Raw genomic sequence first — 12,407 nt, forward strand, 5'->3', positions numbered from 1 at the left:
AAAAAAAAAAAAAAAAAGAGAGCTTAAAATTGCTATAAAGATGAGTACATTTAAAAAAAAAACAAAAACAAAAACAAAAACAGAAAACCTGAGTGTGGATAGCTGTGTAACACAAAATCCTAAGTCTTAACAGAAAAGATCGATGAAGGAAGACTATAAAATAACATCAACTAAAACATCACAACGTCTATGTTATTCTTACTCAATATTCAAATAACGCTTCAAACAAATAAGAAAAAGATTAACAACTCAATTTTTTAAAAACCAGTTTAAGATATGAACAAACAGTTCACCAAAAAAGGAATGCAAACGATCAATAGAAAAAAGGAAAAGATGCTCGACTTTCTTCACTCAACAGACGGGCGAAATTTCCAAGATTAAGAATGTGGCCCTTCGCTTTCCTCCACCATTAAAATCGGAACCACAGGGCACCTGGGTGGCTCAGTGGGTTAATCCGCTGCCTTCGGCTCAGGTCATGATCTCAGGGTCCTGGGATCGAGTCCCGCATCCGGCTCTCTGCTCAGCAGGGAGCCTGCTTCCCCCCCCCCCCTCTCTCTCTGCCTGCCTCTCTGTTTACTTGTGATCTCTCTCTGTCAAATGAATAAATAAAATATTTAAAAAAAAAAATCGAACCACAGTTCCCGACCTCATCGACGGAGATTACTACCACCTCGGCAAAGGGCAACTGTAGGGGTTCTTTAGATCGTTTGCATATATATGATATTGTCGTTGAGAACAAGAAAACTATATTCTCCAAAGGCTCACAAAATCGGAGCCGCTGTGTTCTCCACAGGAGCGAGCGAAAAGCAAACTTCGACAGAAACCAACGCTAAAGGAGAATTGGCCCTGAAGATGCAGCCTGCACGCGTTCTCCGTTCGCGCGGGCGACTTGCAGAGCCCGCCACCCAGCTCTCGCCACCGTCCTGCAAACTCGGCGCCAAACGGGAACGCGGAGAAGGGAGCGCTCAGGCACTCGCACGCGCGAAATTCAAAAGCCACCCGGCCTGGCGCGTTTCTGCGGCCACCGGTGACCGCGGCAGCGTCGGGTCCCCTCGGGGCTTCCCTTCGCGTTTAGAGAAGGCCCGCCACACCCACCCTCGGGCAGCTCTGCCGGCGCTGCTCTTGGGGCCCCCGGCCGCCCACCCTCACACCCCCAGCCCGAGACGGAAGGGCCCTGGGGGCACCGGCCAGCCCACTCACTCGGCTTCTTGGCGCCGTCGCTCCCCGCCGGCAGCTGGTGAACCTCGACGCCGGCCCCGCCGCGCTCCAACACCACGAGGCGCCCGCGCGTGCAGCACATCTGTCGCGTCGCCTCGGTCCTTTGGGGCAGCGCTCTGCGGAGGCCGGCGGCGCTGGGGAAGAGCCAGAGCTGAGTGCCCGGCGGCTCGGCGGAGCGCCGCGGCGCTGTGGGTCGCGACGGCGGGTCCGGCCCGGGAACCGGGCGCACGTCGCCGCGAGCTCTCCTTCGCGGCCTCTGCTCCATCGCGGCTTTCCCGGGCTCACACGGCCGCACGTCTGCTCTTCGGGTCTCGGAGGAGACGGAGCCCCCGAGAAAACCGTCCGCGGCGTCGCGCTGCGCAGCCGGAGCTAGCGGACAGCACAGTGGCGTCGAGGAATCGCAGCCTCGCCTGCTCCGCCCCCGCTCAGACGCCGGGCTCGCAGCGTGCTGTTTGGGGGCGGAGCCCGCAGCGCCGGGAAGAAACCAAACCGTCGCTCTGGTTCGGGGGCGGAGTAGAGAAGGAAAGGGAAAGAGAAACTCGGTCGGGTCACGAAGGGCTTGGAAGGCTGCCAGAGGACACAGGGTGCTGGCGGAGGACGGGATGGGTGGGCAGGGCTGAGGGGGCGTCCCCGGGCTCGCAGGGGCCCCTGAACGCCTGGACCCGGTGGCCTTGGAAGAAACACTGCAGTTCCGCTAGGAGGAGCACTGACATAGCCGACCTGCCGAATTTCCAGGAACGACTGCGGCAAGGAAAGCGGCTTCGTTCAGCGTTCGGTCTGGGGCTCCACCAGTCGGCCGCGAGGAAACTGAACCGAGAACCTTGCGGTCGGTCCCTCCGCCCACACCGCGGTGCCTGGCAACCGCGGAGGCGCTTTCTGTCAGCACGGTTTGCCTTTTCGAGAATCCCTTACACAGGGAGTCAACCCTGTGCGGTCTTTGGTTTTTTCCTCCGCTTAGCTTAATGCTGTTGAGGTTAATCCCGTGTTTCATCAGTTATTTGGTCAGTCAGTAGTGATTGTTGGTTGGTATTACGGCAGAGGGGTAGCAGTTTATCCCTTCACCGATCCACGGACATTTCAGTTCTTTCCAGTGAATAGAGGGGCTACGACTGTGAGCACGGCTTGGAGCGGATATATGTTTTCTTTTCTTGGGAGTAAATACCTAAAAATGGAAGTGCTGTATCGTATGGTAAATACATGCATGAATATGATACAAGAAACTACCAAACCTTTCCAAAGTGCTATGCCGTTTTGCATTCCCTCCGGCAATTTATGGGAGTGCCAGTCCCTCTATATCCTCGACATTTGGTATTTTCAGTCTTTTTAATTATAGCAGTTGCAGTCGTCTTTACGCGTATCTTTTGTTGTTGTTTTTTTTTTTTTTTTAAGGATTTTATACTTATTTGAAAGACATAGATACAGCGAGAGAAGGAACACAAGCAGGGGGGAGTGGGAGAAAGAGAAGCAGGCACCCCCCTGAGCGGGGAACCCGATATCGGGCTCAACGGACCCTGGGATCATGACCTGAGCCAAAGGCGGACGCGGAATGACTGAGCCACCCAGATGCCCCTGTATCTGTGTATCTTACTATGGTTTTCATTTCCATTTCCCTAATGCATAATGATGTTGAAGCATCTTTTCATATGCTTATTAGGGCTAACCTCTGTCTTTTCCTTGGTGAAGCGTCTATTCACATCTTTTGCCATTTATTAATTTGCTTATTATCTCAAAGTTCTTTTCATATATTACAATACCTTGTGTTATATATCGTCCTTCATTAGATATGTTTTGAAATATTTTCTACCAATCTGTGGCTTGTTTTAAAATGTTATGAAGTGTCTTTTGAAGAGCTGAAAGTTGTAATTTTAATGTAATTTATCCATTTTTTCCTCTTACATAGTTAATGCCTTTCTTTTTTTTCTTTTGTCTTAGGAAATCTTTGCTTAACCCGAGGTTACAGAGATTTTCTTATATGTTATCGTCTACAAGTTTTACAGTTTTAGGTCTTTGTTACATTTCAAATGAATTATTCTTTATGGCATGAGGAAAGGATAGAGGTTCATTTTTGTCCTGATTTCCCGTTGTTCTGCCTAGCCTTTCCCCATTGAATTGCCTTAGCATCTTTGTCAAAACTCTGTTGGCTATGCGCAGTTGAGTTTATTTCTGGACTAAATTTACTGTGTCCCCTTGATCTATATTTCTGTTTATACTCTAAGACCACACTGCCTTGATTACTGTAGATTATAATTAAGTCTCAAAATCACTTCATTCAAATGCCCACCATTGTCCTTTCTTCAGTGTTGTTTTGGGTGTTATATTTATTTGTTTGGCTATTTTAGGTCCTTCCCATTTCCATATATATTTCAGGATAAGTTCATCGATATCTACAAAACGGACTGCAGGGACTTTGAGATTGCACTAAATTAAATCAGTTTGGGAACTGATTTAATTATCAGTGTGTCAAACTGAATAAATCAGTTTGAGTCTTGGGTCCATGAGCATATCTCTCCTCATCAATTTCTTTTTTAAGATTGGTTTATTTATTTGAGAGAGAGAGAGAACTGTGTGCCCACACATGTGGCATTGGCTGGCATTGAGAGTCTCAGGCCGGCTCTGGAGGTCACGACCAGAGCCAAAACAAGAGTCTGAGGCTTAACCCACTGCAGCACTAGGTGCCCTTCCCTGTTAATTTAAAGCTGCTTTAATGTCTTTCAGCAATATTTTCTGGTTTTTACTGTATAGTGTAACATGTTTTGTTAAATTTATCCTTAAGTATTTATTTTTATATTATAAATAGTTCTTAAAATTTCAATTTATGATTGTTGTTAATATATGTAAGGACTTAATTTTTATATATTGACCTTGAATCCTGAGACTTTTCTATATTTACTTAACAGTTTTAATAGGTTTTGGTTTGGTTCGGTTTGGTATTAGATCTGTTAGGATCTTCTGCAGATACCGAAGTAGTCTATAAATAAGATAGTATTACTTTTTCCTTTCCATCATTATACCTTTTCTTTTTTTCTTTGCCCTCTTACATGGAATAATACCTCTAGTACAATGTTGTACAAGAAGTGATGAGAGGCACCCTTTCCTTGTTAATAGTTTTGGAAGGCATTTAGTCTCTTACCATTGAATGTAAGGTTAGCTCTTTGCAGGTTCTATCAGGTTGAGAACGTTTCCTTCTGGTTCTAATTTGCTAAGAATATCATACATAAGTGGCTATTGCAATTGGTCAAAAAATTTTTCTGCCTTTATTGAGGTAATTATATGGTTTTTCTTTGTCTTATTACAGTGAGATCTAATAGATTTTTAAGTGCTTTTCTGGACTAAACTCCACGTGGCCGCAAAGTATTATCCTTTTTATATTTTGTTGGATATGTTTGATATGTTAAAATCTTAGAAAGTTTTTTTTGTGTTTCTGTTCATGAGAGATATTTGTAGTTTTCTTTTCCCGTAATGTCATGTCAAGCTACTTGACATGAGAGTAATGCCAACATTGTACTTAATTGGGTGGTGTTTCCTCTTCCTCTGTTTTCTTTTTTCTTTCTAAAAAGATCTTATTTTTAAGTCATCTCTATTCCCAACTTGGGGCTCAAACTCTTAACTCCCAGATCAAGAGTTGCATGCTCTTCTGACACTCCTCTTCCTCTGTTTTCTGAAAGAGTATGTAAAGAACTACTACAGTAGGGGCACCTGGGTGGTTCAATCTGGTAGCGTCTATCTTCTGCTCAGGTCATGATCCCAGCATCCTGGAATCTAGCCTGCATAGGCTCCCTGCTCAGCAAGGACTCTGCTTCTCCCTCTCCCTCAGCCACTCTCCCCACTCATTCTCTCGCTCTCTCATTGTCTCTCTCAAGTAAATATATAAAATCTTTAAAAAGAAGAAAAGAATTGCTGCACTCTCTTCCCTAAATGTTTAGTATAGTTCATCCATTTGCATTAGAAAAATTTATGTTGGAGTTGAAAGTTCTGAAAAATACAACCTAAAAGTCAAGTGCCTAGGGATCCCTGAGATTTAGAGGTTACCTTTTCCCTTAAAATTCAAAGAGAATACATCTGGGCCCCCATTCCATTTATTAGAGAAACCAGACATGTCCAAAATAAATCTGAAGATTCACTGGGGCTTGTGTTTCTAAGGATCACCCCACATTCTAGTGTCCTTAGTAAATTCTCTCTGTTCTATCTATCCTCTGGCGATCCTCCCCTCTTTCCACATCACCACCCCGACATGGACTACACCCCATGGTGTTTCCTTTCCAAAAGTGCCATTGATATAAGACATCATCTCTGTATGGTTTGCCGTTACAACAGGCATTTATAGAATAGCTTACAGTTTAAAATGTAATATAAGATAGAACTGGTGTTCAAAATTCATTGGGACGCCTGGGTGGCTCAGTTGGTTAAGCAGCTGCCTTCGGCTCAGGTCATGATCCCAGCGTCTTGGGATCGAGTCCCACATCGGGCTCCTTGCTCGTCAGGGAACCTGCTTCTCCCTCTGCCTCTGCCTGCCATTCTGTCTGCCTGTGCTCACTCTCTCTCCCTCTCTCTCTCTGACAAATAAATAAATAAAATCTTAAAAAAAAAATTCATTGGCCATTTACAGCCATATTTCTCTTTCTCCTTTAATTCATTCCATAGCCATATTGCTAAGACATATTTCATGTCCTTCATTCTCTCCAACTACCAATAGACAGGAGTTCCTGGTTGGGGTTAGAGTTTAGCCAAAATAATGATATGTGCATTTAGAATATTCTTGGAACACAGTATTGAGCATAAGTAATTCTTCGATGAATTAATGAATCCTTTAACATTTAGATTTTTCAAATAAATTACTCAGCAGTTGGCTAAAATAAAAATTCTAGAGACATGCTAGAATATAAAATATACATTTACATGCCTCAAAAACATGTTGAATTATTACTTTTTCAAGCTTAAGCATATCTTTCATTTTTACAGACAATGTGTTTATTAGATATACAATATTTTTAAAAATATCTGTTAGCGGGGCACCTGGGTGACTCAGTGGGTTAAGTTTCTGCCTTTGGCTCAGGTCATGATCTCAGGGTCCTGGGATTGAGCCCCGCATCCAACTCTTTGCTGAGCAGGGAGCCTGCTTCCCTCCACCCCACCTCTCTGCCTGACTCTGCCTACTTGTGATCTCTGTCTGTCAGATAAATAAATAAAATCTTAAAAAAAAATCTATTAGCTTTTAATATTCAGTTTATTTTTAAATGTTAATTATTGTTCAGGAATAATTTGGTAAAAAACAAACATTCTGATAAATTTAGGGATCAAGAAATGTTGATTCATTTTTAAAAATCACTTTTTTTAATCAAGAGATTAAATTGATTCATCAGTTTATTGTTTATCCCAACATTTGTCAACTAATTCTACCTAAGACTTGTCAACACTTTGTGCTACTTAGACCTAAGGAAGAACAGAAGAGTCGAAGGATGAGGGCTTAAGGCTCTGAGGCCTCACTGAAACTCGCAGGATGACTGTTGCTCTGTGACTTGGACAGAGGCAAATCCTCTGTTGCTGTTGATGGCTACTTGAAGGGCTTCCTCCACTTTTTCCATTGTAGAATATTTAGGAAGGTCCAGAATATTGTGACAGGTCAGCGCTCTTGGGTAATCTGTTTCACGGAAAGTTTCGGGACAGCGAAATATGATTCCCATTTCCTGTTTGCCTCTTACAGGCAGTCTGTCATTTCCCCTAAGAAAAACTAGAAAGGAATAAATTTTGGTTAAGATATTTCATAGAAAGAGCAAAACATAAAATGAAAAGGAAGAAATGAATCACTTCATTCAATAGATAACCACTGAGTACCCTTGTGTAGAGAGAACCACATAGGGCCATGTAGAACATAGAAAAATTATGACATCTGGTCTTTGTCCTCAGTGAGTTCATGGTCTAATTAGGGAAAATCACATACATGAAAAGAGAAGATCAAGATACATGGAAGTTTAATTTAGCTCAGCTAGGAAGGCTGAGGTGAAGAGGCCCTGAGACTGACGGGTGGTACCCAGCTGGGGGAGCAGGGAGACTATAGGGGTCACATCTGGCTAGTTAGTTCTCCAGGAAAGGCAGAAGGGGAAAGCCCAAGAAAAAGAAGTATGAAGATGTAAATAAACACACTGAATGCACAGACAGTGGAATCATTGGGCTGAAGCAAGTTTCCCTCTCATCAAGAGAGATTAGATAGGGATTGTGGAGAAGTAGTTTAGGTTTGTGAAGTTGGAATTGTCCTCCAATGTCCTCAAGAGCAACAAAAATAGCAAAAAGATATATATCTGGGGCGCCTGGGTGGCTCAGTGGTTAAAGCCTCTGCCTTCGGCCCAGGTCATGATCTCAGGGTCCTGGGATCAAGTCCAGCATTGGGCTCTCTGCGCAGCAGGGAGCCTGCCTCCTCCTGTCTCTCTCTGCCTGCCTCTCTGCCTACTTGTGATCTGTCTGTCAAATAAATTAAAAAAAAGATCTTTAAAAAAAAATTTAAAAAAAAAGATATATATCTACAGAATGACTGAAAAATGGGAAGGGAGGTGAGAGAATAAGTCATTAAATCTGTCCAAGGGAAACCTTAGGGTTCCCACCAAGAGAAGTTCTCGTATCACAAGCCACAGTTTATTGGTTCAGAACCTTGGCTTTGGATCAGCCTAGTGGGTTCAGAGTCTGTTTCTCACACTCGCCAGCTGTCTGAATATAGGCAAACTACTAAACGCATAAAGCCTCTTTTCCTCAGATCTGAAATGAGGAAAAAAGTAAGTACCGTACCTCAAAACATGGCTATTAGGATAAAGGGAGGTAACAGATAGGAAGTGGTCAGTACAATGCATGACACAGAGTTAAGCACACAATAAAGGCATTGGTATTATCATCAGTGGAATTGCTACAGCATTATTTCTAAAATAGTATTAGAAAAATATACATAGTCCTAATTCCATAGGACTTTTTTTTTTAAAGATTTTATTTATCTATTTGACAGAGAGAGATCACAAGCAGACAGAGAGGCAGGCAGAGAGAGAGAGGGAAGCAGGCTCCCCGCTGAGCAGAGAGCCCGATGCGGGACTCCATCCCAGGACCTTGAGATCATGACCCGAGCCGAAGGCAGTGGCTCAACCCACTGAGCCACCCAGGCGCCCTCCATAGGACTTTGATAAATAAAGAATGTGAGAGTGAAGGCTTGATTAGAAGGCAACTAGTAATTTTTTTTTTTTTTCAATGGGAAACCAGGCTTATATAAGAGAAAGAACATTGATTTAGGAAGCCTGGCTTTGCTATAAACATGTGTGACCCACTATTAAGAATGACTTCATGGGGCCACCTGAGTGGCTCAGTTGGTTAAGCCTCTGCCTTCGGCTCAGGTCATGATCCCAGGGTCCTAGGATGGAGCCCCATGTCGGGCTCTCTGCTCAGCAGGGGGCCTGCTTCTTCGCCCCTCTCTCTGCCTGCCTCTCTGCCTACTGGTGATCTCTCTCAAATAAATAAATAAAATCTTTTTTAAAAAAAAAGATGATTTAAAAAAAAAAAAAAGAATGACTTCATGGCGGGGTGCCTGACTGGCTCAGTCGGAAGAGCATGCTAGTCTTGATCTCGGGGTGATAAGTTTAAGCCTTATGTTGGGTGTAGAGATTACTTAAATAAATTATTTAATTAAATAAAACATTTAATAATGACTTCATGGCAAATATTTATCTTTTAAAAAGATATATAATTATAAATCCATCTATTAGTAATACTTACAGAGGAATTTTCTCTTTTCCTCCAGAGTTAATTTGTGGAAAGCTTTCCAAAACATCAGTATAGTTGGATGTGATTTGTGGTATCCTTGATTATATTGTGAATTCTTGAGAAAAAGAGAGAGAAAAATGGATTTTAGGGGGAACATATAGAAGTTGTTTGGAAGAAGTGGGGGGACTTTGGTTATCACCAACCTCTTCAAACTGCTTCCAGTCATAATCAGTATTTCCAACCATTGCTGCCATCAGTTCTTCGGGCTGGAAAAGTTTAACAAGTATTTCCTTGTCACAGACTTTATAAAATCCTCTCTGAAATTCCTCATAAACTGCCTTTACAGAGGTGTCAAAAATGTAATCAATGCATGCAGAAACATATTCTTTCCTAGAGGGAAGGAAAAAAAAGCCAATAACATATTTCACCACTGACTAAAATATTCTCTATTTTGCCCTTTTAACAATTTCTATTAAGAAAGAAAAGTAAATTATTCAGAGGGAAGTAAAAGCCTGTGGTCAGCTGAAGGAAGACACCTTGAAGTGTGTAGCAGAAGGACAAAGACTTTGTTTTGCTGCTCTTTCCCTCCGAGAGAGAGATACTTTTTAAACAGTCATCTGTACATGTAATTCTCTGCTTAAAATCTTTCAAAGGCTTTCTTTCCATTGCCCTTAGGGTAAATTCCAAACTTCTGGATCTGATTACTGCCTGACACAGCAGCCTCTTCCCACTTGGCATTTGAATCTTTGGCCTTTGATAGTTGCAGGGTGGGGGGGGCTCCCCGTCTTTCTTAGAGTTGGGGCCACAGCATGCACTGCTCCCTCCTTACATGCTGACTTCTGTCAACCATCAGAGAGGTCCATAGCAACAGGACTAGTTCTCAGGGTTCGTCCACTGTTCCCCTCTCCCTCCTCTCTCACATCATGTGTCACCGTGTGGAAATCATTTATGCAAAAGTCTGTCTTCCCCCACCCCCACCCCCGCCCTGATGAATTTCCTGACGGCAGGAAGAAGGTATGTCCACCTGACAGCGACCAGAAACACGGAAGTCTCCCACCCTTTGAGCAGCTTCAGGGACTGCCCTAGCGGAGTGTCCTATCTGACCGCCTTCTGCCATCCCCTGGAACCAGTAGCGTGCTGGTAACTGGTTAACAACCAGTCCTCTAAAGAGAAGAAAATGAAAGGGAACCCTCATTTGCAGCATTTGCCAGCTTTGTGGTGTAAATATTCCCACCATGGCTGATTTCATGCTACTAATACCTCAATAATAAACTCTCAACATTTTGGAAAATTGAACATCAGCTCTCACAAGCAGATGCCAGCTGGTTCCAGCATGACACTACTGTAAATCTCTTAATTAACTTTCGTCACAGTGCTCATCCTTATTGACATCATATTACATAATAATTTATTTATATATGGTCTTTCTGCCCTACTGGAATTGAAGCTCCAGGTTTTGTCTGTTTCACAGCTGTCTCTCTGGCACCCGGAATAGGATCTGGTACAGAGGAAGGGCTCAAAAATAATTGTTAAGTGAATAACTAGGGAAAAGTTCTGCAAAGGAAATATTTAATCCTGACTCCTTTTCCCCGTCTCTTAACCTGTAAACTTTTTAATCTTCCTCAGAGATGAGGAGCTAAAATGATCATCTGAAAAGCTAAAATACATGCATAAGTTATAGTGATAACAAACATGTTATGTGTATTCATAGCAGATGTTCTAAGTCTCAAAACTTACTTGTTGCTTTGGTCAACGGGTACAGAGATCCCATTTGGAATTAAATCAACATCCTTTTTGTCCCAGTGTATCTGTAACCAAAATATATTCAGTACCAAATATGAAAGAAACTCTGAATAATTCAACTGCAGGAGCCACGGGCAGGTCACCCCATTGAGGGGCCACTTTAGCATAAAGATTATTTCTGAGTTAAAAGCAATCAAAACCCAGCAGAATCAGAAAAAAATAACAAAATTTTTAAAAGCTCCAACAGATTCAGGAAAAGCTCTTCACCTCCCCCCACAACTGTCTAAAAATAATTTAGATAGAGGACCTGCTCCAGGAAGAGAGCTACCACCACAGACAACTACATAGACTCTGAACTAGGCGTGGTGGATAGAGAGGAACCTAGCAAGGCCCATTTGATCAAAGTCCTCTATGTTGGGGCACCTGGGTGGCTCAGTTGTTAAGCATCTGCCTTCAGCTCAGGTCATGATCCCAGGGTCCGGAGACTGAACCCCACACTGGGCTCCCTGCTTGGCAGGAAGCCTGCTTCTCCCTCTCCCACTCCCCCTGCTTGTGTTCCCTCTCTTGCTGTCTCTCTGTCAAATAAATAAATAAAATCTTTTTTAAAAAGTCCTCTATGTCCCATTGTTTCTGAGCTACCCAACAAACATTTGTTTACCAAACATTTGCTCTTTTTCATCTTCCTGTAAATTGCATTTCTTCCCTCTGAAGTCCTAGGCCCCTACCCCCTTCTCCTTAGTTCAGAATGACATATATACGTCATTTTGCCTGTCTTTGGAATTTCCATGTCTGGATGGATTCCTTGCACATACAAAATTAAATCTGATATTCTCTTTTAATCTTTGTCATGCCAGTTTGATTCTTAGTCCAACTAGAAGGACTTTGAAACAATAAATTCTTCCTTCCCAACACAACGACAAAACCATTATTGCCAGGACATTCTTCCCTATAACTATAAATAACTGGGAACTAAATAATTATGTAGTCCAGCCTTTTAAATACATATAAAAATTAAAAAGCCTACCCTGTATATGCTGTATATAGTTTTAAGCATTTAGTGGTTTACGTTGTTCACACTGATTGCATAATTGCTGTATTTTCACTTTCTTTGAGACTATATAAACATAAGGTATCAAAGGAGGAGCAGGTGGGCGGAGAGTCATATAATACAGAAGTGAAATATGCTCAAAAAAGGAATCCCAAGGGGGCAGGGTAGAAAATTTTTTAAAAAAGAAATCCCATATTTAAGGTAATATAAAGCTAAACTACATTGGTACTCACAGAAAAATATATGTAAAGTTCTTCTCCAATGTCATCAGCTTCATTATCTAGAACTTGCAAATTCCTAATGAAAATTTTCATTTGAAAAGTAATATTTAATTAAAAAAATAAAAATTATATTCTCGATCTTCTCAAATTTCAAAAATAACAAATATTCAGTAGAAAAACTCTTGAACAATAAAGAAATGTATAAAATGCCACGTAAATGTGCTTACCTTCCCGCTCCCTCTTCTTAGAGTTAACCTTGTTTTACAGTTTTGTTGGGCCACTGCTAATACATAGACACTGCTGTATCTTGATGGAAATTACAGAAAGGAGCCCCTTCCTATAGACCAGTGATTCCCTATCAGGGGAGATTTTGACCCCTAGAGGACATTTGGCAAAATCTGGAGATATCTTTCGTTGTTACAATTAGGGGGAAGGTCACCACT

The 12,407-nt window shown here is 42.4% G+C and overlaps 2 protein-coding genes across 4 annotated transcripts in view; both read right to left on the reverse strand.

Moving 5' to 3' along the window:
• The window catches only part of LOC111153295 (HECT and RLD domain containing E3 ubiquitin protein ligase 5), a 43,102-nt gene extending 41,619 nt beyond the window's left edge, over positions 1-1,483 (reverse strand). The window contains exon 1 of the mRNA XM_022512234.1: positions 1,201-1,483. Coding sequence (XP_022367942.1) covers positions 1,201-1,483 — 283 coding nt within the window. The remainder of the gene's footprint in view (positions 1-1,200) is intronic.
• A 4,915-nt stretch (positions 1,484-6,398) lies between these two features.
• The window catches only part of LOC111153277 (HECT and RLD domain containing E3 ubiquitin protein ligase family member 6), a 62,389-nt gene continuing 56,380 nt past the window's right edge, over positions 6,399-12,407 (reverse strand). The window contains exons 19-23 of one of the 3 annotated variants that reach the window (XM_022512204.1): positions 11,977-12,040; positions 10,690-10,760; positions 9,156-9,342; positions 8,965-9,067; positions 6,399-6,946 (exon numbers count right to left, since the gene is read on the reverse strand). In XM_022512204.1, coding sequence (XP_022367912.1) covers positions 6,699-6,946; positions 8,965-9,067; positions 9,156-9,342; positions 10,690-10,760; positions 11,977-12,040 — 673 coding nt within the window. In that variant the 3' untranslated portion in view covers positions 6,399-6,698. The remainder of the gene's footprint in view (positions 6,947-8,964; positions 9,068-9,155; positions 9,343-10,689; positions 10,761-11,976; positions 12,041-12,407) is intronic. The other 2 variants (XM_022512213.1, XM_022512221.1) reach the window with 2 other exon arrangements.

The sequence above is a fragment of the Enhydra lutris genome, unplaced genomic scaffold (assembly GCF_002288905.1).
Source record: "Enhydra lutris kenyoni isolate GAN:26980312 unplaced genomic scaffold, ASM228890v2 scaffoldscaffold3, whole genome shotgun sequence".
NCBI lineage: Eukaryota > Metazoa > Chordata > Mammalia > Carnivora > Mustelidae > Enhydra > Enhydra lutris.